The 27,249-nt window shown below is 34.3% G+C and overlaps 1 protein-coding gene across 1 annotated transcript in view; it reads right to left on the reverse strand.

Annotated features, from left to right (window-relative positions):
* Nucleotides 1-421: 421 nt before the first annotated feature.
* The window catches only part of TMEM26 (transmembrane protein 26), a 32,777-nt gene continuing 5,949 nt past the window's right edge, over nucleotides 422-27,249 (reverse strand). The window contains 5 exon segments of the mRNA XM_039871899.1: nucleotides 422-1,431; nucleotides 4,174-4,250; nucleotides 12,344-12,564; nucleotides 14,195-14,305; nucleotides 18,357-18,435. Coding sequence (XP_039727833.1) covers nucleotides 1,007-1,431; nucleotides 4,174-4,250; nucleotides 12,344-12,564; nucleotides 14,195-14,305; nucleotides 18,357-18,435 — 913 coding nt within the window. The 3' untranslated portion in view covers nucleotides 422-1,006.

Here is a 27,249-nt window from a genome sequence, read left to right on the forward strand (position 1 = left end):
TATGGAAGCTAGGCAGAGATTCTCACTGCTTCTAGCCCACAGTGAGGCCATTTTAAAGGTGTGTTTCCCTTTATTTGTCCTGCATTCACTGAATGTACATTATTTTATGTAAGAGAGACATTGCAGAAAAGATCAGATGAGATAGTCTGACAATGGAGCCAAAGTTCAAAGCTTCTCTGTTTTCAGGTATCAGCCATGACAGTTCGTCTGCACTAAGTCTCTTAAGGGCATGTCATTGTAACCCTGTCCATAGCTTTCAAACAGTTCAAGACAAACAAATCACTTAGTGGTTGAACAACTATGACATTTGATACCATCACACAGAAGTTGTAGCAATAGCCACTAATCAAAGTCTTTTCCATTCAGTTAAAAAAAAAAAGAAAATTCCTCAGCTTTGGTTTGACAACCTAAAAATAAAGACTTTTTAAAGCAAGAAACAACATGCATTTATTTGAGATCAATTAGAATAGTTATTCAGAATTCACTGACTCCGGTGAAAGCCCCAATAGTGCTCTGATTAGGAGAAAAAAACAAAGGGTATTCATGACAAAGGGAAGGAGAACAATTACATCAATAGAAAGAAGGCATTTCTATTGGCACAGATGACATAACATAGTGATGTTAATTCTAGACAAGGTTTTTAATTTTTGGTTCAGTAGCCACCAGTCTGGTAGTCATAATGTCTGTTGTCTTGTTATCCTTCCAAACAGTTCTTTGGGATACAAGGTTGCTTTAGGCCCTGTCCAAAGGTTTTTTTTGCCCTGTCTGAACTTTCCAAATTTTGAAGCATGAGACGTGCAAGGCAGTTCCTCTGGCATGGTAGCTCCAGCTCCATTTTAGAGTGGTTCCATTGATATATTTTGACAGGTTTAAGATCACTTTTTATGTTGTTCCTTTAAAAATTATCATATGCCAATGTTAACAAAAAAGAGAGAGAGAAAGATTCTGTTTGTAAGAAGAACCGGAAAGTCAAATGTTCCAGTTGCATGCTGTTGTCAATAAATAACTATGGAGTGGGGTAAGAGTCGTTGGAAGCGACTGGTGAGGCCCTCAAAGGCATAGCTAGGCCCTCCTTAGAACCACTCTCCCTGTCCTCAGGTGAGACCCCACTCTCAGCTGGTTCAGCTGGGCAGCTGTGCTCTCTTTTCAGGCCTTCTGGCTGACTTCTCAAGGAGGCACGGACATCCAATGCCAACACAACCAAGCGATAAAGGTGCAACATCACCACGAGGAAATTCTTCACAGCAAAGAACACCAGCATCTGGTTGATCACTTTAAAATAGGTTATCAGTATAAGACGCACGACAAGGAAGGGACCATCTTGTATGAAGACACTGATTCCAATGTTCCACAGATCAGCACTGTATTGGCAAAAGAATAGGCTGAGGAACCCCCTTGCTGTCACAGACAAGGGGCACACGACATGCTGTACTGAAATCACAAAACAGACCAATTAACATATATCTCTGAAATGTTAAAAAGTAAGACAGAATGAAATGGGAACAATTTATCAACAACGGGTGCTGTGCTAGTTCACAACTGGGAGTGATTCTGTAATTTCATTCTGGCTCAACAGGTGAAACCATCCTGCCATTGATCATTTTATATTCAACATTGATAATCTGTTATATTCAACATTGATAATCTGTTATATTACCAATAAAACATACCCAAGAAAGCTAGCCCTCTAGTTTCTATCCATGTAGAAAATGCAGATCACCTTCTAGCCCTCGCACCCAGACAGCACGGTTAACTAGGTTGGAGAGAACAGAGAAGAAACCACCATGGGTTTGCAGTGCAGGGAGGCAGTGCAGCAGGCCACTCAGGGCCTCAAGTCAGGATCCCGGCTGCCTCTCCCGGCTTCCTAATTATCTAGCAAGGAGATGCTGGCCAAGTTACTTAACCTGCCTGGGCCTCAGTTTCCTTCTTGGAAAACTGGGATAACGATGATATCTTTGAGGAGAGGAGCTCCTCTTCACTGACTCTTTTTGTTTCTGTTAGAATAACAGCCCTGGCTCCTCTCCTTTCTCACTCTAGCTTTCCCTCGGGGTAATGAAAGACTTACCAGACTGCTAAGTTTGCAGTTGGAAAAGAGTATACATAATCCATATCTTTCTCTATCCTCTCTTTGAGATTTACCTATTTATTGGTTGACTCACTTGATCCTATGTGTAAATTGTGTTGTGAAAATTTAAGCACTTATGTTCAAATTCAAATTTAAGTCACATTAAACATTTTTCTAATGGTGGTGAAAAAAGCCCAAATAAATGTCATTTTATCTTGTCTAATTCCTTATGGATTTGTTTCACAGTTTACAAGAAAAACTGGATATAATTACTAATTTTCCAGTTGAACAAAAGGAGGTCCAATCAACAAATGAACCTTTTTGTTTTAATTTCTAAAATGTAAATTTAATTCAGGGTCAAGGGCAGAAAATAATCCCTTTATAATAATGAAGCCTTCCATTTGGAGTTTTCAAACAAAGAATACCTTGTCTACTGAAGCCTGCAAATATTATGAAGCTGCTTTGATATGGGTGAACATAATGTACTGTTTGTTGGAAAATACAATAGTGATTTAGTCAAAAGTAACATTTGGTCTTTGTTTTTCAAACAGCTGCATAACATTATCACCCCTGAAAGTTTACAAAATTTCTTTCTTAAATAAAAACTTTCTTAGCAAGTCTATAAACCACAAGATATGGGAGGGTGAGGATCAGTAGAATGAATGACAAAAAAATAAGATTAATAATAGCCTTTCCTAGGAAGTTAGGATCAGAAAAAGCGGACCTCCTAAGAGTGTTATTCCACATCTAAAGTAATGGTGCCTAATATTCTATCAGAAGGACACCAGCTGATCAATGTGTACAGAGAACCTTCTAGGACACTATGACAAAACCTTCGCGCGCGCGTGTGTGTGTGCGTGCGCGCGCACGCCTGGGGAGAGAGGAGGATGGGTGTTATTGGCATACATTTGTTTGTAATTATTAACTAGTAATTAGATTTTTTGGTATTTCCAAAAAGCCACACACACACTTTCCATCTATTCTGGTGATAATTTTGTCTCAGAAAGTAGATGCTAAGGTCTAACATGGCTTCTGAAACCTCTAGGCCTATCGAAATGCGCCAAAAAAGATGCAGAAAAAATGAAATATCCCCTGCCCTAAGATTAATTCTAATCTTGAGACCATCGAGTGTGCCATAAAAAAGAAGTCAGGCACAAGGAAAACATAATTATTAAACCCTAGAATTTCTTCAGAGTAAAATGGCATCCAGGAGAACTCCCAAATCAAAATTCCAGGGTTCCTAGAAATTAGGGGATAACTCCAGATCAATGCTGCCCAATAGAATCTTCTGTGGTTGTAAAAATGTTCTATATTTGTGCTGTCTAATACAGTAGCCATGTGTGGCAATTGATCACTTGAAATGTGGCTAGTGTTATTAAGGAATTGTACTTTTAATTTTATTTAATGTTAGTTCATTTTTAATTTAAATGTAAATAGCCTCATGTGACTAGTAGGTACCATATTAGACAATGCAGCTCCGCATCATCACTAATAATGAAATACCTGTAACACAATTTATTTCTTGCAAAGTCTTAAGGGTTTATGTCTTTATTAAAAGAAAACCGATGGGATTCCAAGGGCCAGTACTGAGGAAAATTTTAATTTTCCATGTGGCCTTGAAACTGCTTTTATTCCCTGTGATGTTCCAATATATGGGTCTGACAAAGGCATGAAAATGATTTCCTAAAAATATCAAGAGATAACATTTATATGCCAGCAACTGTGCTAAGCACTTTACAAGTTGTATCTTATTTAGTCATCACTGTAATTATCATCCCCATTTCATGGATGAAGAACTGAAGCATAGATGTGTTGACTAACTTGCAGGAGGTTTTACAAATCTTAAATGATGGAACCGCTGTGTGAAGTGAATATAAAGCTGTACTCTTATCTACTCAACTATGTCAGGCTCACCATGTACTAAAGATGATCTGCTCACGGCTTTCCTAAGTTTTAATCTACTTTTCATCTAAGCTGAACTAGCACTAACACTGAGATATCGAAATGATTAAAATGATAATCCTCTCAAATGCCTCCTTAGCTTTATTACAGTTTATAATCAAGAGTTGTCATTTTCTGTTTCTTTGACCAAACATCAAGACACTTACCTGCCAGATCAAGTGGAAACTGCAACATGCTCCAAGTCCATATACTAAGGATGGCATAGACTAGAGCAGGGCTATTCCTAAAATGCAGACAAAATTTTAAATTCATAATAATAATGTGATAAAAAGTAGAAAAGAGAATCTTTTCTCTTCTCATATTTGAGTATACCCTAATAAAACTCTTGAGAGTTGTCAAAATATCTTGGTGATAAAGAAATCCATGAAAAGTACATGCATAATTATAATGGAATAATGAAAAATAAGTTAAAATAAAACCCCAAAACAAAAAATCTGAGACTTAAAACTTAACTTCCACATGCACCAACATCTGTGCACATTATGGCAAAGCCTCTTGACCCCGTATTGCTGTCTTTAGTTTTGCAAAATCATGGGAACATAATGGAAGAGAAATGCTAGGAAAAATATTAGACATCGACCTAGAAATTCAGCAGACTGATTTCAAGAAATTTCAAAGAGAAAAAGTGAAAACTGCTTTATGATCCTGAGACTCTAACTTAAAAATACATTTCAGAAGAACTAGATGATGCTTAACAATTAAAAATTCAGCATGTAAAAGAATGCTATCCTCAGTTGGAAAAAAGGCGGGGAGATAAATCCAATAATCAAAGATTCACACTCGATACTGGATGTAAATCAAGGAATATGACTCTTGTATTCACCTCTGTATCCCTTGTGCCTAAACAGTCCCCGGGCAATAGTAGACACTCAAGAAATGCCTGTAGAAGGAATTGCTGAGTGTACAAAAGAAGGACCCATACTTGGAAAATATATAAAAGTCATAGGCATTTTATAGACCTTTTAAGACCATAGGAAAATGGTCTTAAAGACTAAAGTCATGAAGAAAAGTGGTTACAAAATACAAAAGATATTTTAAAAGTATCAAAGTCACTTTTTTTTTTTAGCAAAATACAGAGGAAGTTATCAATTTCAGGTTCGTGGTGTAATGACAGATTTTGATGCAAATTTCTCTGTCAGGAGGGATTTTCAGATTGCAGAGGAATAGAAAAGCATCAGGGAAGGCTGACTGAAGCAAAGTAAATGAGGGATTTAAGGAATACCTTTAAGTGCTTCCAGTATTGAGGGCCCAAACAATTAGACCTCAAAACTCTGAGAGAATTTGTAAATGAGGTTTCTAAGCCATCATGATCTGTCTTGGCAGTTAATGGTGAAGACAAGTTTGGTGACAAAAAAAAAAAAAAAAATGAAGTCTTAACTTTCACAATGAAACAGAAGTATGTATTAAACTACAAAAGATATGTGATTTTCCAAAATCAAATGCAATCATAGGTTGCTTCACAAGAAGTATAAAGTCTAGAATTTTAAGTGGAAATGCCTAGGGAACACAGCCTATAACTTTTCCCTCAATGCAACGTCAATGTCTTTATATATAGGAGACCTACAATAAGTGCCTGGATTTTTAAATAATTTTACCTACACTGTCTGAACTATATGCAGGACTTTTTCTATTTAGCTCTATGATCACACTTAATCCTCATATCAACTCTACAGAGTACATATGCTTATTATCCTTATTTGACCAGTGAGGAAACTGATGCATAAAGGGTTGAAGAAACTCCTTAAAAGTCATGTGGTTATAAGTGTTGGAAGCAGAAATCAAAACTAGATAGCTAATTTCAGCATCGCCCCTTTTAACCATTACACTATACTATTTTCATGAAAGAAATGGGAAGTTTTAACCTTGTTCTATGCTACAATGTTCAGAACATATCTGAAATATTACGTGTTGTGCTTCATGTTTTAGGAAGAACATTTATAATATTTTTGGTCCAAAAGAGAGAGACTAAAGTGGTGAGAGAACTCAGAGACATGTTATATAGAGACATGTGTTTTTTGTGAGACAGTTAAACTGAAAAACGAAGATTCCTTAAAAACTTGATTTCATACACTTAAAGGGCTATCATGTGAAGAGGAATTAAACATTTCTTGTGACTTCAGGGGGCCAACGGAGGTTCCAAGAATTTTAGTTTTACCTGTAAAAATCCAAATTTCATCACAATAGAGGAAAGTACTTTCTAATAATATTAACTCAGAATGAGTTGCCCCTGGGGTTTGTATATTCTCTATTAGTGAAAATTTTCAAAGAAAGTCTGGACAAAACTTGTTGAGAAATTTTGGAGAGGATTTTGCAATAGATGTAAAATAGATTTTTCAATAGGTGGTCACTTTTGAAGTTTCTTTTAATCCTAAACTTCAATAATTCTTCCAAAAACTCACATACAATTTGTCTTCAAGGGAGCAGAAAGTGGTAGTAAAGCATGAGCTCTGATGTTAGGTTGCTGGAGTTCAAATACTAGCTCCAACCCTCACCAGGGATATGCAGATCTCCAACCTAAAGTTGATTATTAACTAGCTACACGAATATGAACAAGTAATTTAACATCTATATGCCTTAGTTTACCCATGTTCAATACAAGATGACAGTAATAATAGCTATTGGATTTTATATAATTTTACTGAATGTTGTTTAAATATGTTAAACATAGAAAGCTCTTAGAACGGCACTTGATATAGACTAAATATGGTAGATCACTACAAGTTAGTTAGTTTTATTACCATGTAACATTGAGACTTTCTCGACTTCTCTTGCTTGTCACTGTTCAGTTTATAAAATGATGATAATGATAGGATCAACCTCATAGTGTTATTGTAAAGACTATATAACTTCTCACAACTAAAACTCTTAGAACAGTACTTAGAACATAGCAGGTGATAAATAAATATTACCTAATCATAGTTGATGTATTTCTATTATTATGGGAGCATACTTCTTGAACTCTTTGTTTTAATTTCACCATTTTACAAAATAGGGATAATAAACTAACCCTAGCCCTAAGTAAGCAAAATTCAAATTCTAACCCTTAATAATGAATGTATGTCTTCTGTATATGCAAATATCATCTGAGCACATACAAAATATGGGAGAGGGAGGAGGAGAAACATGGCAGAGTGAGAGACGTCCCCAGATTGCTCCCCTTCAACAACAATAAGCTGAACATCTAAAACTCAACAAAAAACACCCAACTGCACACTAAACTATGGGAGAAAGTGTGTGTTGAAAAACATATTAAAGTTATTAAAAATAACTTTGGAAAAGATAGCCAGAAAATTTTTGAAGCAAACAAATGTGTATTATTAAGTCAGACAGTAAAAGTTACTCAGGAAAATTAAAGGTTGGAATGTAAATAAATCACTGAGCTTAAATGGCAAATGCTCAAAATTTGTGAAGGAATTTTGGAGTTAATTTGTCCAACATTGTCTGCATTGTGTAACTGTCTCCCCCAATTGTCTTTCCCCATTTTCTCATGTGTAATCTGTCTCCATAAATGTCAACTGAGAAGCATGTAAGCAGATAATGGACTCAGTTCATAATGAGGCAAAAGAGCTGGAGAAGTATAATTATAGATGTGAGTGTCACTTCTCTACTTGGAAAATTGAGAGGATAAAAGACTAGAATTTGGTAGGTCAAAACACTAGTTTGCTTAACATTTCTTTTTGAAAGTATAAATATTCTTATAGATAAGAGATAATTAGTGAATAGAATTTATTTAGCTTTTTCAAAAGCATCTAACAAACTTCTTCAGAGAAGGGGAAAAAATAAAGGAGAGAGAGAATAAGAAAAACAATGAAGTATTAACCTAGCCTGGAAGAAATGTTTCACCGAGCAAAAAGAGCTAAATAAAAAGAAAACACGCTATGAACGTAGGAAAATTCTTCTTTGTATGGTCAAACACAGCGAAGTAACAATAATGCTATGGGAACATATATCTTTTTAATAAATGATCTGTGCTCAAAAAAAGACTGCACAGAGTAATCTTCAAAGTGCAGATAACCACTTAACTGTTCATAGCAATGGCATTGAAATTCAGACTTGTTAAAATGTTGGAGGGTGGCTGTAGCAGAATAAAAAGTCAGCAAATGCTCTCCCCGACAAACATATATAACACTGGACAAATTTTCAAAAACAACCACTTCAGATCTCTGGAAATCAACTAGAGGCAAATAAATCGAGTAACATTTATTATTGAAAAACTAATAGAACTTCAGTTAAGGACAGTGGGCGTCTGAGGCACTCTTGCTCATTGGATATTCTCATATCTCTCCAGCTTGGCTATGCACCAGCCAGAGTCAAGGGAGGCTTTTTTCAAGACTATTGCAATAGGGGAGAGAGTTTGAATTCATGCCTACTGAAACAAAAGGCAGGAGAGATTTTAAGCACTGGGCAAGCTAGTGGAAAAATACTAAAGGACATTAGAGACAGAAAAGCAGCATAAGATCTATACATTAAAAATTACAAAGCATTGCTGAGAGAAATTAAGGAACATCTGAATAAATGATGAGATAGTCCATGTTCATGGATTGGAAAACAACATTAATAAGAGGTCATTTCTTCTCAAATTGAGGCTTAGATTTAATACAATTCTTACCATAACTCCAGCAGGATTTTTTAAAATAGAATTTGACAAGCCGATTATAAAACTTTTAAGGAAATGCAAAAGAGCTAGAATAGCCGGAACAATTTTTAAAAAGAACAATGTTAGAAGACTTATAGTATCCAGTTTCAAAACTTATCATAAAACTCTAGTAATCACTATAGTGTGTCACTGGCATAAAAAATAGACATTTAGAGCAGTGGAACCTAATAGAATGTCCATAAACAAACAAATAACCTTACATATGTGATCCATTGATTTTTCACAAAGAAGCCAAGGCAATTTAATAGGGAAAGGATAGTCCTTTTGACAAATGGTGCCAAGACAATTGATCCCAGCTGGAACCAAAGAAAAAAGAAGCACTGGAACGATGCCAAAAACAAAACAAGACAAATATGAAATTAGACCCTTACCTCACGCTTCACTAACATTTGTGTAGTGTTAAATATTACAGAGGAAAATATTTCTAAGTTTGAGTGAGGAAAATATTTCTTAGATATGACACTCGAAGCATTACATAAAAAAATAATACATGGGACTATATCGAATTTTTAAAAAATGTTCTTCAAATGGAAACATTTTAAAAAACCATGTCAGGAGAAAACATTTACATTTATGTATCTAATAAAGCATTTGTATCCAGAATTTACAAAGAACTCTTATAACTCAATAATAGAAAATCAATCCAATGAAAAATGACCAAAAATTTTAACAAACAGTTCACCAAAGAAAACATATGAATAACTAATCAGTATACAGAAAGATGTTCAAGATCATTAGTCATTAGGAAAATGCAAACTAAAACCAAAATATGATCCCACTATGAACCCACTAGAATGGTTATTATCACAAATGACTGGGGAAAAAAGTGTTGGTGAGAGTATGGAGAAACTAGAACACTCATGCATTGTTGGTAGAATAAAAAGTGTAGCCACTTTGGAAAACAGTTTGGCAATTTCTTAAAAAGTTAATCATGTACTTAACATAAAACCCAGCCATTGTACTTCTAGGTATCTACTTCATAGAAATGAAAACAGATTCATCCAAAAAGGCTTTTAAGTGAATGTTCATAGCAATATCATTCTCAACAGTGAGAAAATAGCAATACACATGTATATCGATTACTGAATGGATAAGTTAAAAGTGTTAAGTGCACGGAATACTATTCAGTAATTTAAAAGGAGCTAACTACTGATAGATGCAACAATGAGAATGAATCCCAAAACATTATGCTGTGAGAAAACCAGACACAACACTCTACATATTTTATGATTCCATTTGCATGTAATTTCTAGAAAAATACAGTAAGCATATCAGTGGTTGCCTAAGGTTGTTAATGAGAATCAACTACAAACAGCCACAAGGATTCCGCCTTCTGATGATGATGACACAAATATATAAATTTACTGAATATTATTGAACAATAGGATTATAATAGTTGAATTTTATGGTGTATAAAGGCAAGCTGTTAAGAAAAATTTGCAGTATGTAAATTCATAAGAATAAATCAGATTAACTTCATGTGAACATAATAGAGGAAATTAATTTAGGTTAAAAAAAAATGGATTTGAGGTTTTAGCCAGGATGCAGAAAAGATGTAGATATTATTGTACATATCATTGCAGGCTTTTCTCTAAATCAGCCCAAATTATGGAATAAAATAAGATAGAAAATAAAATGTTGTAATAATAAGTAATAGTGAGTAGGTTGTAATGATGCAACTTCCTTTGCTGTTATGTGTAAACATCTTTTACATGTATATGGAATTTATTCTTCATGGTTGTATTTTTGAGGCCAAAGGGAAAAGTTATGCCACAGTGGGAGGGATTTAAATATTTCCTTTGAAGAGAAGGTCATTTGTAGTGTCAATTCTTACAGTATAAACGGAACCAGAGACGAAAGCAGAACCTGGGAGGTGAATTTTTGGAAGGAGGAAAAAAAAATCTATGTTTTTTCTGGGCCTTGGTTTTGGAGTCTTTGAGTAGTGATGGAGACATGCAGGAATGGAGTAGAGACTACAGAAGGTCACAGACGCAATGCAGTTATGTTAAAAATAAAATGACTTCAATCTGAGATCATGAAACCCAAAAAGAAATTTAAAAACAAAAACTGTGGCATAGTTGATTAGATCCTATGTCTCATTCTCAGAACAAGATTCAAGTTTAAAATGAGGGAAAGAAAGATTTATGAAACATTCAGATTAATTTGTAGGTGGCAGAAGAAATTGCTAAATTGAAATTGCCTGGGTTGGGACAGGATTGTGTCCTTTCGCTCTCCACTTGCTTTCACCTACTCCCCAATCTCTGACCAAAACATCGCCTGGCACATACCAGATAATCGGTCAATAGCTCGTTACATTCATATCTCTCCTGAATACCCCATTTCCTACCCTCTATCCTTCCCATATCCCTAGATATGTAGCATGTATGTGTTTATTTCTATGTAAGTGTAGTTGTCTTTATAGTCTCATGTCCTTGTGATTGTGCTTGTGGTTATTTATTGTTTTTATGTGCTTGGTCATGGTTTCTTCATGTTTTTCTTGTAACTCCATTGTATTGTAAGTGTCCTAAAGGATCTGAAAATTTGTTATGCAATGTAAATCGCTGACCAAATGTAAGATATTAAAGCTACAAAACTAAAATCCACATTTTGAGGACAATGGATCAATTTAGATTGGATTCTTTTTAAAATTCTATGTGTGCTTAATAAGGTATAAAAAATAAGTATAAATGAGTGAGACAAGAAATGATCTTGTAAAGGTAACCTATGATTATAGATATACTTTGTGCTATGACTGGGATATTAAGTTTACTCAGTAAGTTAGTGTATTTTGCTCAGCTTTATGTTTTGTTGTTTGAGAAACACAGTATAAAGTAAACATTAAAAACCAGCTTCATTGCAATTTATTTTTATAGCATAGTGCAAAGCAACCCAAGCTGAAAGTACATTCAGGCACCGAGACTTAAATCCCTAATGGTAAGAAAGTAGTTCCATAAACAGATGTGATCATGGATTCTGAGTTTATTTGCTTGTGGCAAAAATAAAAGTACCAACTCAATAAGTTTTAATTTATAGGGATCTACTCCAGAAAGCCTTTGGGCACTTTGAACAAAGCTGACTAAAAATAAAATTTAGTAAAATAAAACCTAATCTGCCCATTCTCCATTCACACCAGGGAATATATTTCCCAACAGGGTAGGGGAGAGATTTCACTTTCTCCTTTAGGTGCTTTCTTGAAATTGTAGTTGTGTGGTGCTCTAGAACAGAATCTTATGATTGACTGCATTCCTGGATACTTGAGAATGTGAAAGAGGAGCTAGGAATGGTCATCCATTTCCAGAAGGTTTTCAGATAAACGTGGCCCCACTTAACCTGTGGTCCTGCAGACATACAGAGATTTTCTGTTCTCAGCCTTAGAAAATGTTATTTGCCCCTTTTCTCTAGGAGAAACCTCCTTTGTGTGTGTGTGTGTGTGTGTGTGTGTGTGTGTATCTGTGTCTATCCCTATATCTATATATCGTATATACACTGGGCTGGTACTTAATATGTATCTGAACAGCAACAAATTCTTTGACTCTACCATTGGGCATATGATATACTGAAAATCCTTTTTCATGCAGAATATAAATAATGGAACAAAGAGACAGGTGTATGGGCTCTGACCTTAAAAAGAAGGTCGTTTAATTGCAGGTTCTGCTTACCTCACATTTTGTTCTTCCAAGGTCTCACTTGTGAATTCCAGTATGTCAGCAGCTGTTCCCACAAACATAAGGAGAAGTTCAGAGAGTTGGTCCCGAGTAATCCCACCTCCAATAGGTAGAAGCCATCTTCCAATTATTAGCATTAATAAGAATGTTTGATGGAGTCCCAGAGTCCAAATTTTCTCACATACTGTAGATAAGTTATTTACAAAATCTTTGGCCTGTTTAACAGAAATGTCATACAGACAAAAGGATTGTGAGTTACCACCTTGGAGAGATGTACTTCCTTTGCCATAGCTTTCAATCAAGAATTAGCTTTTGTGGAAGGTCATTTTCAAAAGACGATTCTTTGCTTACTAAAGAAATTAAAACTCCTTTCAACTGAATGCTCTGAAAACAATTAAAAAGCTAATGTCCTTAAAATGGGCAACTTTATAACTAGAGGTAATTTAAATCTTACACTTGCTAGTGGAATTCTTCTGTATATTTAAAAAGCTAATTTTATGATGTTTTAAATATCATTTTTCATTCGATTATACTCTGTAACAAAGTATAACACATAGCAAAATTTTTTAAATCCCGTGTTAAAATCACAAACAAATTCTATATTTTTCTTTCAGAGATTTCAATTCTGAATTTACTAATCTGGGAATATCTTAGCATGGTACAAATCTTCTCTTTTGTTTTTCATTGCTTTAAAACAGTACTATATCAAATATATAATACTGTTTGTTTATTATTCATTACCTAAATGTAAATAGAGAGGATACCTATAGTTATTTTTATTTAATTCATTATTCAAGAATCTATAAGCTAGCAACCAAATTTTATTCTGCCCTTATTCTTGGATTCTGAGAAAACTTTACATCTCCTTCATTAATTCTGGGTGATATCTCTTATCCACTTACCTTCTAAATAAATTTTAAAGTATATTATCGACCATCTTATGATCTTTTAGGTTACGATCTTTTAAAGACTACAGAGATGTAGGTCTCAAGTGGATTGGACAGTGATTCCAACTGATTTATGCAAGTGACTTAACTATGTTTGTGCAAAATCTATTTATCCCTTTAGATCATTCGCTTATGTCAAGTGCAAAAGTAGAGGAAGAAAAAACGACAAGGCAGGTTGCTAACCTGGTTGAAGCCATGAATGAAGATCAATAATCTTTTATTTGCATACTTTTATTCTATGACACTTCCCATACATCTTATTTAATTCTTACATGTAGCATACCAGCAGGGGATATATTAATATTTCCAATTATCAGATGAAAAACTGAGATATAGAGAGACTAAGTGATCTGTTCAAAGTGATATTTGTAAATTGTGATTGGAGTTTGAATTAGAACCCAAGGCTAATTCTACTAAACCTCATAGAATCAACAGCCTGTCTTATTGTTGAAAACATGGTTCAGTCGTACAGGCCTTGGCCTTGAATCTCTTCTATATATCATTTTCTAATAGGCCACGGTTAGTTTGACAAATACCAGGCATGTGAACAATAAAGAAGTGATTGATTCCATTTTGGCTGGAAACCTTCCCTATTTTATTAACATAAACACCTTAAAAATATATAGGGCCGATCCCAATCTTATATTATTACTTCACAAATACATGTATCTCTCTTAGTGTGTGTGTATGTATGTATATATATGTCTATTGTGCATGTTAACTGTGTTTAATAAATATAAAAATATAAATATAAAAATACAATTATTTTGTGAATCCCTGCGTCAAACAATTGACAAATTTCCTTAGGAAAGAATGAGCTGAAAGGTTAGAGCATGTTATCCTCATCAAGTGAAAAGATTTGCTAGATCATTTAACATATTGTGGGACAAGTTCTCACCGTCTTAATGAGATCATCCCCTCCACTGGTTTGTTCACCTGACATCAGAGTTTGATTGAAGTCTTCTTTGCTGCTGATATTCTGTAACATTCCTCCAGATTGGGTGCAATACTAAGAATTTTATAAAAAAGGCAATATGTTGAAAAATGCTACAATAGGTAGAATTTAAAATGACTTCAGTATGTCTAAGAGATTATGAGCAGATATGTAGAGTTTAAACAGTATGCAAAACATTTCCAAAAATTAGATTATAGGCTTAAGATAGAAAACCACTTTTCTATTATTATGAGGGGAGAGAGTCTTATTTTCCCACCAGTCTATGACGATATAGATGTTCTGAGTTCATTGTGGAGAGCTATAGAATTTATGGATTGATAATAGATGTTCCTTTCTTGAACCCTGGAACAATTGTAAAACAAACCAACAACTAATGACAGCATTAAAATATGCATGATCCTGGTCAAAGCATTCAATCTAAGAGTTTGTTTCTTGTCCAGAAACCTCTTTAGCTAAAATATCATTTGCTTATGTAGGTATCCAATTACTTTTAATCTTGCCCATTAAGCACTGTAACAAGCAAGAATATTAACATGTTTGCCCACCAAAATATTTATTTTGGTGTCAGTTTAGAAGTCAATTTAGGTTTATAGAAAATTTTATAATAGACCTAAAATAAATGGTATTTTTTTCCTTCTTGTTCCTTTTTTTGCATGTAAATTTCTGCAAGTGAACTACACATTATTTTTATCTAGCCTGATGTTGGGAATCTGAGAATTAGAGACAGAAAAATTATATGAGAGGAAAGAAGTGACACTTGAAAATGTCTGTAGCCAATGATTATTTCACAAATGGTTAAAAAATAATAATAATAAGGTTGAAGATTTCTTTAAACATTTGCAGTGCTAACTTACTTTTGAAACACACACACACACGCCACCACCATCATCACAAATCCATGATCCCACATTTGGATTTAGAGAAAAAATATTTTTTAAAAAATGCTAAAGCTGTAAGAAGTGTATTTTTAAAAATTATTCTGGATCATTCTATGAGCTATTTTAAAAAGTAAGAAAGAGAATCTGTCAAGAAGCTATTTTTTTTCCACCTTCCATCAAAACGACTAGTATTATGGGTGAAATGACAAGAATAATTAAGAAAAATGGCCATATGCCATACCTCTAAGAGCAAAATACAGCTGTTTGCACACTTTTTTTTTTTTTTTTGTACAGCTAAGGCTCCAAGAAAAGATAATAAAGATGCAAAATTAAACCTTCGAACCAAGTAACGAATCCTCATTGCAGAGTAGTTTTGTGGCTCTAAGAACCAAATGGTCAATGGGAAACAAACTCTGACACTTTGTTTGCAGGCATGAAAGCAAATTGTGTATTAAAAATGGTGACCTTGCTATGTTTTTTAAATCCTTATCACTAAAAATCCATACACATCTTGTTATTTTTAAAAAGTCCTCGCACTGCAGTATAACTTGATAGCAAATAGTTTTATGATCCATATTATGATATTAGAACCTATCTGAGTCCCTCTCTACTCTTGTAATTCTATTTGTTATACATTTTTGAAAATTTCCTTTAAGTGCACTTGCATTAGGACTGCAAAGAGTAACTTATTTGACTCCTAAAACTTAATCTGAATTGTATTGTTTTTATGGTAGTATTGTTTACATTCAGCATTGTTTATGTGAGTTTATGTAGGTGATCTGGGTGCAAGTAATCCACTTTTTCTGGGCTATGTCTTAAAAACTCTTATTAGCTTCAAAAATGTTCATTTTGGTCAAACCAGACTGACACCATCGAGAACAGAAAGTTTCCATTGCTTTAACTGTGCCATTTGATAAATAAACCTGAGTTAAGGTCAAAATTGTTGTCGTAACCATTTTGTTTCCATACATGTAGAACGAGCCAGGTTCAGGAATGAAGGTACAGAATTGATCATCTAGGAGAAATGTCTTCACGGGATGGGTCAGGGTGTTTTCCTAATGCTAGGTCAGAGATTAGAACATTTAGGATTTAGAGTAAATGGAAAAAGTGAAAGGAAATTTTCCTTCATGAAAAATCCAGATGATTTTGATGCTAACTCCTCTAAAACATAGAACACGTAACTGAGAAAGGCAGTGTGGTTAACAGAGAGTAGGAGTCAAGACCCAGGTGTTAAGCCCCAGAAAACTGTTGATTAGCTGTGCGGCCTTGAGAAAATCACTTAATCTTTTTGAGTCTTGAGGTCCTCTTATATAAAACAGAAATATAAATACTATGCCTAACTTATGGAGTTTGGGGTTCATAAATGAGAAAACATATCTGAAAATACTTTGTAATAAAGGAGAAAAGTGATTATTATCACAACCAAAATTTCCTAAATGAATGGACAAAGAGATTTGCTGTACTTCCCTTTATTCTGCCATTTCTTATATCTTTAAATGCAGTTCCAATACCTTTTCGTCTCTTTATCTCTCTCTCTTTTTTTTTTTTTTCTATTTCAATCTTTGCCCACCCTGCCCAATTCAATTTTGGGGCATTCATTTTAATTCTTAGTGTCAAAACGAGTCAAATCCATTACTACGAAAGGTCCAATATCTTTTGTAGTATAAAAATTAGAGAGGTACTGCCTGGGGCTCAAAAATCTTTTTTTATTAAAAAGAGAGCTTTTGGTTGCAGGCTATTTGTTGTAATGGGATTTGACCTGTATATCAATTAACTGTGCCACACATTTATATTATAAAAGCATTTGAGAAATGAATTGTTATTGTGGATGATAGCCATGCCACAGAATTGGATTTGAAGGGGGAAAAAAAAAAATGATTCAAATCACCAGAGCTTATTTCCATAACCTTGAAAGTAGTAAGCAGTAAGGAAATTGAAACAGTTCCCTTAACTCCCTATGGTACAACTTTTAAATGTCATGATAACTTGAACCAACCCATCTACTGTTACAAAAATAATTTTGCTACAGACGTAGAGATAGCCTATGACTTTAATATTTTTTTTAAACAGGAGATTTAAGGCAGACAAATGTTTTCTTCATGCCCGCGTTATTGTAATGTGCTTGTGGAATTCTTCAAAAATAGACTGCAGAGCTAAATTGTCCTCTGTGTGCCTGAAATTTGGAGCAAGCATTTTCTAGATAAGGTTTGAATATCTGAAACACATAGATAAGGCTTAACTTTTCTATAAAATGACCAACTGTAGCAAACAAATCTGTATAGGGGCAAATTTTCACAGATCTTACCTAAAGCACTTTATCAGTGAAAGTAATAAAATATTATATTGTAATTGTGGTTCATCTGTAAAACTTAGTCCTGTAAACTAAACCTTGAAGATGAGAAGCCCAGGCTGGAGTCTGATGGACTTTACAAACGGCCTCCCCGCTGTCATATAGGAGCATTAATAACAAGAAACGGCTGAATCCAGCCTAGAGTCTGCTACCTAGGGTTGCCCAAGTAAAGCAGCTCACTTAAAATTTAATGCCTTTATATAGATTAGGATTTCTTATTGGAAGTCATTGTTTATTGTCAATATGGTTCTAATATGTATAACTCACCTTTCCCAATGAAGGATCCCTGACTTCTCTCCTTCACCCTTATTTTGGGGCTCTAGAGTAGAATTTCTATTCACTAGAACCACTAGCTCATGGGACCCTAAAAAGTGAATCTCCTGTTATCTGCAAAGCCTGTATATTAAAAGAGACTACTTCAAATAGTGCCCCTATGTTTGACTGTATTTATATAGCAGAGTATAGATGCAGATGATGGGATTTGTTTTTGTTTTTGTTGTTTCTAAAAATGTCATTTTATAGGGTGTTAGATTATCAAGCCCTGACCATTCTTAGCAATATAGAAACTCACTGAAGCTTTAAGGGTAAAAAAAATATATATATATATGTACACCTCTATGTAAACTCTAGCTTGTGGAGGAGAGTCTTAAGAATAAGATCTCTAACACAAATTGTTTATATACTCTTTTAAGTCTTAAATGAATGTAATATTTTTATTGGTTTTGACAGATCATGAATCTTTTGTTGATGAACTCTTTATTCAGTTCTTGATAACTCTGGTGCCTTAGAAAAGTACATTTCTGGCAAAAATTGAATTATAATATGAAAGTAGTTTATTGCTGAATTTTTCACTTTCCTGCTTTCCAAAAGGATGTACCTGGGTCCCATGGTGCACCTCAAGAAGCCATAATGATGGAACGATGCTAATCAGATACAAAAATATGGCTGGTGAAAACCTGTGAAAGAAGGGGGTGAAAAGATAGTTAAGCTTTTACAAAAACATTTTTTTGAAAGAAAGAAGGAAAAATGAATGCACATACCCCGAGCACAGTGAGTCAAACCTTTTTTATCTCAAGTGTTTATTTAAATGGGGAAAAAAGCACGATGTGATTTCTGCCATATGGATTATACAGAAACAAAGTAACTGTAAAAGGCACCAGCAGCTGTCATTCGCACTGAATTTCTAATCCAATTAATAGATGTAATTTTAATATGGTTTAATGGGACACTGCCAATTAGTTTCAGGCACAAAACTGGATATTTTATATTTAATATGTTTTACGAAAAAGCAAACAGAGTAATAGTAAATCTTAGATTTTTCAACATTGCAATTTCAGGAAGATTGGCTACATTTTCAACATTAACCTGGGCTTCTGAGAGCTCAAGTAACATCCTGTTAAAACACAAAAATCAAATGATAATGAATAAGAATGAGCAATCAACTAGCTTTGTCTATATCTGCTAAACCCACTAAAAATAAAAATATAAACAACAACAGAAGAAGGGTTGGGAATTTTTAACATATTACTTTTATTATTTTCTGGCTAAACTTATTATTTTTATTATTTTTTATTTATTATTTTCTGGCTAAAATTCAGAGGGTAATCCAAAGAGTGGGCTTTGTAGTTAGGCACACTCAGGTCCAAAAGCTAGTGTTTGCCACTGACCTCTCACTGTGCATCCTAATGCAAATATGGGGACAGTCACTGTATTAGTCGGCTCAAGCTGACATAACACAGTACCATAGACTGGGTGGCTTGAACAACAGAAATTTATTTTCTCACAGTTTTTGAGGTTGGAAGTTCAAGATCAGGGTTCCAGTAAGATTGAATTTTGTGAGGACTCTCTTCCTACTTGTAGATAGCCACCAAACTGCATTTTATTTTAGATTGGACTCACTTTATAGACCATCTCAAAGTCAAAATTGTGAGTAAATACAATTTTATTAAAAGGCTTTTAGTACAGACAGGTGATGGCTTAAAATGATCTGAAAAAAATAGAAATGTTAACTGTTCAACAAATATAATTATGTGAGATTAAATGCTACTAAAACCTTAACATTATAATCCAAGAGAGAAATGTGAGCAAATTTAAATAGAAGAGAATGGTTAGAATGGACTTTTTAAAGGCTTTCAACCTTTTCACTAATATCTCCTTTCAACTTCTGGGGAGAAGAGGAGAGAAAGGGCAAGAGAAAAAGAGATTTTTTAAAAAATCAATATTTAATATAGATACCCCCCACCTTTAATTTCTTGCAAAAACCAATTTTGAAATAAAAGTTTATAGGTCATAGTATTATTAAAATCTAACTAGGAAGATGGCTGGCCTGCAGAGAGATATCAAAAGTCCCCATGTTAAACATGCTCTTAAAAAGAAAAGAAACAATTAATTTTTTGACTTTACATATCAAGGGAAACATCAGGAGAGAATATTTCCTTTGTAAGATTGGGAAAGGAAATGAATTCTAGTTGGAGGGACAGTTGGAATATGTAAATGTTTGTTTGGGTATGTCAAATATTGGCTGGACTGCAATTCTGTTGACTCTCTTAAGATTAATTTTGGGTTTAACTCCCCCAACAATATTGTTACAACAATAATCTAGGGAAACCATGACTGAATATATAATAGCTCTTGAAAGAGGATAAAAATAAAACAAACAATAACCTGCAACATCTCTATGCATAAGATTTATTTTTATAATTGGAAAGAAAATACTGTCCTGTTTCAACTTATTTCCTCTAACTAGTAATCTAATTATGTCAAAAAAACAAACAAAACAAAAACAAAAACAAACAAACAAAATTCTAGGTCCAAGGTTTTCTGTTTTGCCTACTACAGAAAATCTAAATTCTATAATCTGATATTCTAAGCCTCCATTATCTAGTCTTTTCTCCACTTCTACTTCCTCTTCCCTTACCACATCCTATCAAGCTGAGCTACTTAAAACCTGCTGTGTACTTCCAACTTGCTGTGTATTTAAAAGAAAACAAAACAAAATGTTTTGGAAAGTTCCCCTCCCTTCAGTCCTTCTTCATTAGACTTACTTGACATAAGTGAAAAGGGGTTAGAAAAAAGGATCACATTGAGGGCCCAAGAGAGTCTGCCTATAGCCTTTCTCACCATATCTCCCACCCTCTTAACCCTACACCTTAGAAGATTTGCTGGAATTTCAAAAAGCCTTCCAGGTAGTTACCAATGAAACACACAATACCACATAGTGATCAATAGCATATCAGAATCAAGAGCTTCCTTCACTCTTTCCTCTCTAAGTCCCCAGTAGCGGGCTTCAGCAATTGCACAACTGAAATTAAACAAACAAACAAACAAATAAAAACAACTTATGGAGAAAATAAAAGTCTCTATTATCTAGAAAAGTACTAAAAATGTTTTATTTGGGCTATGAAAAATAAATTTCAGCCATCTATGTTTGTTTGGCCATGGATTCCTGATAAGAACGAAGTGCTCTATGCTCCTTCAAGTTGGTTAATCTGAGAAGAGAGGTTCTGAAAAGGCTTTAGAGAAAATATCCCTCCACATTATAATTGCCTGTTTTGGAATGCCCTCCTCTGACCCATCAATAGCATACCTGTATTTCAAAGGCATACCAGGAATTAATTTTAACTTGTATTTCTCTTGTGGCCCAACACATTTCTCCACTGCTCTGTAGTTATGTGAATATGAGTCTTAGCTTTCCTAACAATATGAGTTCCTTGCAGGCAGATCCTGAGCTTTGTATGTCTTTATGTCCCTTCCCGCTTTCCTTTCCTTCATCTTTTCCACTCCTCAGTGGTATCAGGTGTCTTACTAAGTCTTTATTTAATGCTTATTAAGCAAATGCTTAAATGCTCGAATGCCTGAATTTATGAACAAAGGAAGAACTGAGCAAATGAAGTGAATGGAGGCTACTGGTATCTACAAGGACCTTTTATTCTCATTTCAAGAGGTCTCATATAATATCCACCTCATGGGGTGGTTGTGAAGGTGGAGACACTGTGTGTTATAGGCCTGATATTGTATGTGCTCAATACATGTGAGTTGTTGCCTTATCTAGGCTCAGCTCCGCAAATACACTGATGGCTGAAAGAGGATCCAGAGCATACCCATTTAGAAGACTGTATCTTCATATAACTTACAATCGATCCTGTTTTCAAACTGTGATTCTCAACAGTAAAAACTATTTAAGACTCTTTGAATCGAAGGAAGTTGTTTGTACTGCTGAGGGCATCATTATGCCTAAGTTTACATTCACTATTAAAGCAATTACTGATATACCGTTGCGGTTTGCATGAGCCATTTGCCCATCGCGACCCATAAAATGCTGCACAGTCAGGGCCCTGCCTACCTCTTGGGCTCTGTTGCTGGCCATTCTTCCTCACCATGATCCCGTAGCAGTGCTATCTTTTCAGTTCTGGAAAAAAAACTAAGTGCCTTTCTAATTCAGTCCTTCACTCATGCATTCCTCTCCCTTGAAATACCTCTTTCCTTTTCATCTGATTATTTCTTTCTTATAGTTTATCTTAGTTTTGTGGGACTCCACACAAAAACTTTCCTTTTCCCTTCAGTCTAAATTCCATCTCCTTGTTATTTGTCCTATAGCACTCTTCACTTTTACTCCATATATTTTCAAAGTTTATAATTATATATGCACATATGTATATGTTTGTGTGTGCATACACACAGGGGTGTGTGTGTGTTGTCATCGCTTAATTGTCTCCCAGTAATTCTAACTAACACAAGCACAAGAGCTGTGTCTGTCTGCCCATCATCAAATCCTCATCTCCTTCCACAGTTCCTGGCAGTTGGTGGGCTCCCCACAAATACATAGTTATCTGATAAGACTATGGTTGATTTACAGTTTCTACTTTCTTGTCATTCTGATGCTGGTTTGACTAGAAATTTCTTCTTGAAATATCATCATTTATCAGAAGTTTCACTGAAGGAAACTATTCTTTTCTTGTATGAATTTAATGTTGTTTTGCTACTATGAAAGATTTACTATTTCAAGGTGACATTTTAGCTGTTACTATTTTGAAAGTTTGCCATATTCTTGATTGTGCATTGTCAGTGCAATTCATTTTTGGAACCAAGGAGAATATGAGTTCTAAAAATTAAAAAGTAGGCCTTTTCCTGTGTAATTAATCAAATGGCATGCTCTTTCTCAGGAGTTACCAAATCATTTCACTCGTCTTCATGTCTTAATGGCATCAGGAGTAAATATATGCCATGAATTCTGTATGAAGACTAACACCATAGATGGGTCTAGACAACTCAGAAGTAACTTAAACCAGGTTTCTGGATACTAGTTTATAAAAATAAGACATACCATAACAAAAATTGATAAATATATGATTAAATGAATAAGATATGTCTGAGTGGAAAATTTTTACAAAATTTATAATATCCTATTACTAATAAGCTATTTGCCCTTAGAAACTTAGATTTATTATAATACCAATTACCACTATCTTATGAGAATACAGAAGGTGCCCTACGCTAATACTTTATTGCCACATTATTTTGCCTTTGCTCAGCTGTCTTTTCTAAATTAAAACCTTCCTGAAGATATTTTTTCTCTCCACAAAAATTTTTGTTTGTTTGTTTGTTTGTTTTCATTTTACAGCCCTTAGCATACCAATCCTCTCTAAAGTACTCAGCAGGAACATCATCTTAAAGGATTTTTTCTTTGTTTATGTACTTATTTACTAATCAAATATGTTTATAGGTCTTGCTACATGGTAAATACTGCTCTGAGCTCTTAAAGAGCTATACTCACTGTATTTCTTTTCAGTTCATTTCATCCAAAAGTAAAATATTATTTATCATACAAAGTTGTCATTTCAACACATTATAATGTTTTTCACAAAATGATTGTCATGACATTTAGCAATTTAGCCCTGCAATGGATTATATTTACTTCAACTCACCATTAGTCTAGAATTAGGATTCCATTTTCATCTTTCTAAAAATGACAGTTATTATTGTTTTCTTATTGAAAAAGTGACATTTGTTCATTTTAGAAACATAGAACAATATAAACAAACGGAAGAAAAATTAACCATAATATCACCCACTAGCCTGTTTAGCTTTGCTCTCTGTAAACAATAAGGATTCTAATCCTCTAATCATATATGCATAAATATAAAAATAAGATTTAAGTGAAGCAAAAATAATGTTCCAAAATTATTTTGATGTGAATTGCAATTTTATTTGTATTTAATTTCTCAGTTTTTTTCTACTCTATGAAGGAGAGTAGAGTTGTAAGACTACTAGACCTAAACTGCCTTGAGTGTCCTCAATAAAATTTCTGGAGCACTTTATAATAATAGGTCTACTTTCATGGAAATCAAGGAAGTAGGTCAAGATACCCTTTCATGAGCTTCTAAATCCTGTCTGTCTTCGTCACGTGCACTGTAGACTGTTTTCTCTAAGTGGGCCTTAACATCCACGATTTCTACCTGGGCTGCTCAGCAAGGGCTCTCTTATTTAGTAAGGGGGAAAGAGTGGCCAAAACAACAGGCTCAATATATCATCTACTGCTCTGCAGCCCCTCAAAACTCACCCCATGTTCTTGCAGAATACATAACACCTGAAAGCCTGAAAAACCACAAATCTGACTCCAACCACCACTCAGTGCGATGGAATCATTCTTTACCTTCCCAAGCCCTTGAAGAATGCCCACTTAGGTTTTGTAAAGAGGAAACTAGTTCTGAAGATGAATATTAGGATGTTTAATAATAACTTTTCATTGTTTGTTGTTGCTCACTTTACAAATAAAGCCATAATCCCAAATTATGACATAAATCATTAACTGTAGTATACAATACTTCACTTAATTTAAAACTTTCCAAGAGGACATCTAAAACAAGCACAAACTTTATTAAAATTGAAATTTCCCACATACAAATCTCAGCACTATGCTTCAGTATGACTAAACTAGTCATAGGAACAAAATCTGCATCAATTTTAGGATCTACATACTATTTTTCTCATAAAATTTCTGAGGCGCAGAAAATCATGACATCTTCTAAATGAATTGGTTCCAACTGAAACCCTGAGCACTGCCATCATGATATTTCCTCAGTCAGAAAAGCCCTTCTCTTTTCTCTCCACCGTTGTAAAACTACCAGTTACTTCAAAGGCCAGTAAGTAAATCACTTCCAAGAAATTTTCCTTGTCTAACAAGACTACCATACTGATTGTATCTTTATTCTGCAGCCTTTCTGCACTTTTTAACTTAATTTGTGGAAAATTATTTGGTTCTCAGAGTGTTGTTTTATCCTGTTCTCATATAACTGCATATATTTTATATTCCTTCAAGAACACCATTGTAGCACCTACTACGATAAATGATTGTTTAATGAATAAGTGACTTAAGCACTAATGACTACAGAATTTTTAATAGTCTCAGAAGATAAAAACGCATTATAGATGTTATTTATGTAAAGTTTTAATTTATTTCATTCTATTAAAGACGATGGTATTCATTTTGTTCTGTAGACAAGATTAGTTTTTCACTTCAGGACCAAAAATAAAGATAATTTAGAATTTTCCTCCTCTTCTGTTTTCTTTTAATCCCGTTTTGGTTTAAAAGGATGTCTACTTATGCAAGAGTATCTTTGAGTCATATCCCTGTGTAGTCTGACCTTTTCTACATTTTGTTTTAAGTTAAATTATCCCGGTGCTCATCAGTAGGTCACCCGAGATTTAACTACCCAATTTTGAAAAAGAAAAAATATTTCGACCCTTTCTACATTGTAGGGAATCCTTGACCCTAAAAATTTATGTAGTTGTACTGTCCTCAGGCAAAACCCAATTTGTTACTGAATGCAGAGCATAATAAATATGCTGATGGAGTTCAACCCTGGGATGGGGAAGCCTTCTCTCGGCTTTGGCTTTTTCATTTTCCAGTAGGAGCAAGGATAGTAGTACCACCTGGGCTATTGTGGGGTGTGAATGAGATCATGCATGCAGCACCAAAGCCCACCTTGATCAATGTGAGCTCTCACCAGATGCTAGGAATTGTTTTTGTGATTTATTAGTATAGTTGTGACCTTAGATTGGTAACCTAGCCTTCCCATGTAGCAAGTCCTCATGATAAAATGGTATAAAGATGTAAACTAACTCATAGGGTCATTGTGAGGATTGCTTAAGAAAATGCATGTGAAGTAGGCTGAGAGCATTGTCAGTACCCAATAATTGATACCTGTCACTGCCTCCATTATTATCATCACCATCACCTTCATTATCATCCTCATTCCTATTATTAACAGGCTGTCAGAAAAGGGCACAGCTATTGCAGGTGGATTAAAACAAGTGCCCGGGACAGGGGGCTCAATCAGGGAAATAAAGAAGCAAAGGAATACTGCAGGAGGTGCCAAGGCTGCCAGGAGCACTGATGGCAGAGAGGACTTCTTTTTTCCCAAAGGATTACTAACTTTTATTTTAACATTAAGTCAGTTGTGCACTAGCTACCACTGTGGTCAGACAAACCAAAGATAAAATATAACCTCCCTTCCTAAACTATCTGTAGTAGGCTTATATTCAGAGAAAAGCGACAAAATTAATCTCCTCCCTGGCATTGTATATTAATAATCTGTATGTCCTTAATATTATTTCAATGTCACTTTCAGAGAAAGTTTATTTTTTGATAACTAGATAAAAAAAAACTTTTATTTATTTTTTTAAATCTGGTTTAAAAAAAAAATTTTTAACAAAATGATTTATACACCCCCGGTTTATCTCTCCTGATATTAGGACTGCAGAGGAACTTTGAGAGTAGTGAGGGACATGCACAGGAGGAAAATAATCCTTGCTGTAAAGGTGAATTTTCCATTGTTGGAAAAGAAGTTAAACTATTCAGATTTGTCCTGATGCTGTATGAATAATCAGGCTACCACCATGAGATACAGAAATGCATGAAAATTAGAAGTAGAGATAGATTTATACTGGCTCATAGGAGCTTCCCACACTAATTTTCACTTTGTTTTTCTACCAGTCAAATACAAGAAGTTACAAAATACTATAACCTTAATTTTCTGTTCTAAATGTCTCCGTGGAACACTCATGAAGAAAGCATGGATATTATTCAAAGCTTCTATTTCCTTGGGGTCCCATTCTAAATCCAGACATAATTATTGCTTTAATCCCAAGTCTATTGTTAAATTATATATATACACACACACACACACACACACACACACACACACACATATATAATTTGTTAAATTATATATATAATATATATAATTATATATATATCACACACACTCATATATACACACATATATACCAATGTAATATATATATATTATATATACATATATATGTGTAGATATCACATATATATGTATATATATGAGTGTGTGTGATATATATATAAAAGTAATATATATATATTACTTTTCTTGGGTGTGAAACATAGTACTAAATCAAGGTAGCATAAGACTCTTCTTCCTAAACCATGACTAAGATAACTAAAAACAAAGTCATTTGCTGGTAACATTCCATGTGTGCTTCCCAAAAGGATGCAAATTAAAGTCACCCTTTTGCATTAAGCTCAAGGCTCAGGAGATAAAATGCACACACGCAAGCACATGTAAAGATAATGAATATTATAAAACTCTGGACACGCTGCAGGCAGCATTGATAAATCCAATGCACAGTGGAAAGTGTTACTGGAATAACTAAAAAGCTAAGGAGAGTTTTCAGAAAATATGTCCAGCAAGTGTGAACAAGGAGAGAAGTAGTCTATCTGCTGGGAGAATTTCCAG

Source organism: Pteropus medius, unplaced genomic scaffold (genome assembly GCF_902729225.1).
Source record: "Pteropus medius unplaced genomic scaffold, Ma_sr-lr_union100, whole genome shotgun sequence".
Classification (NCBI taxonomy): domain Eukaryota; kingdom Metazoa; phylum Chordata; class Mammalia; order Chiroptera; family Pteropodidae; genus Pteropus; species Pteropus medius.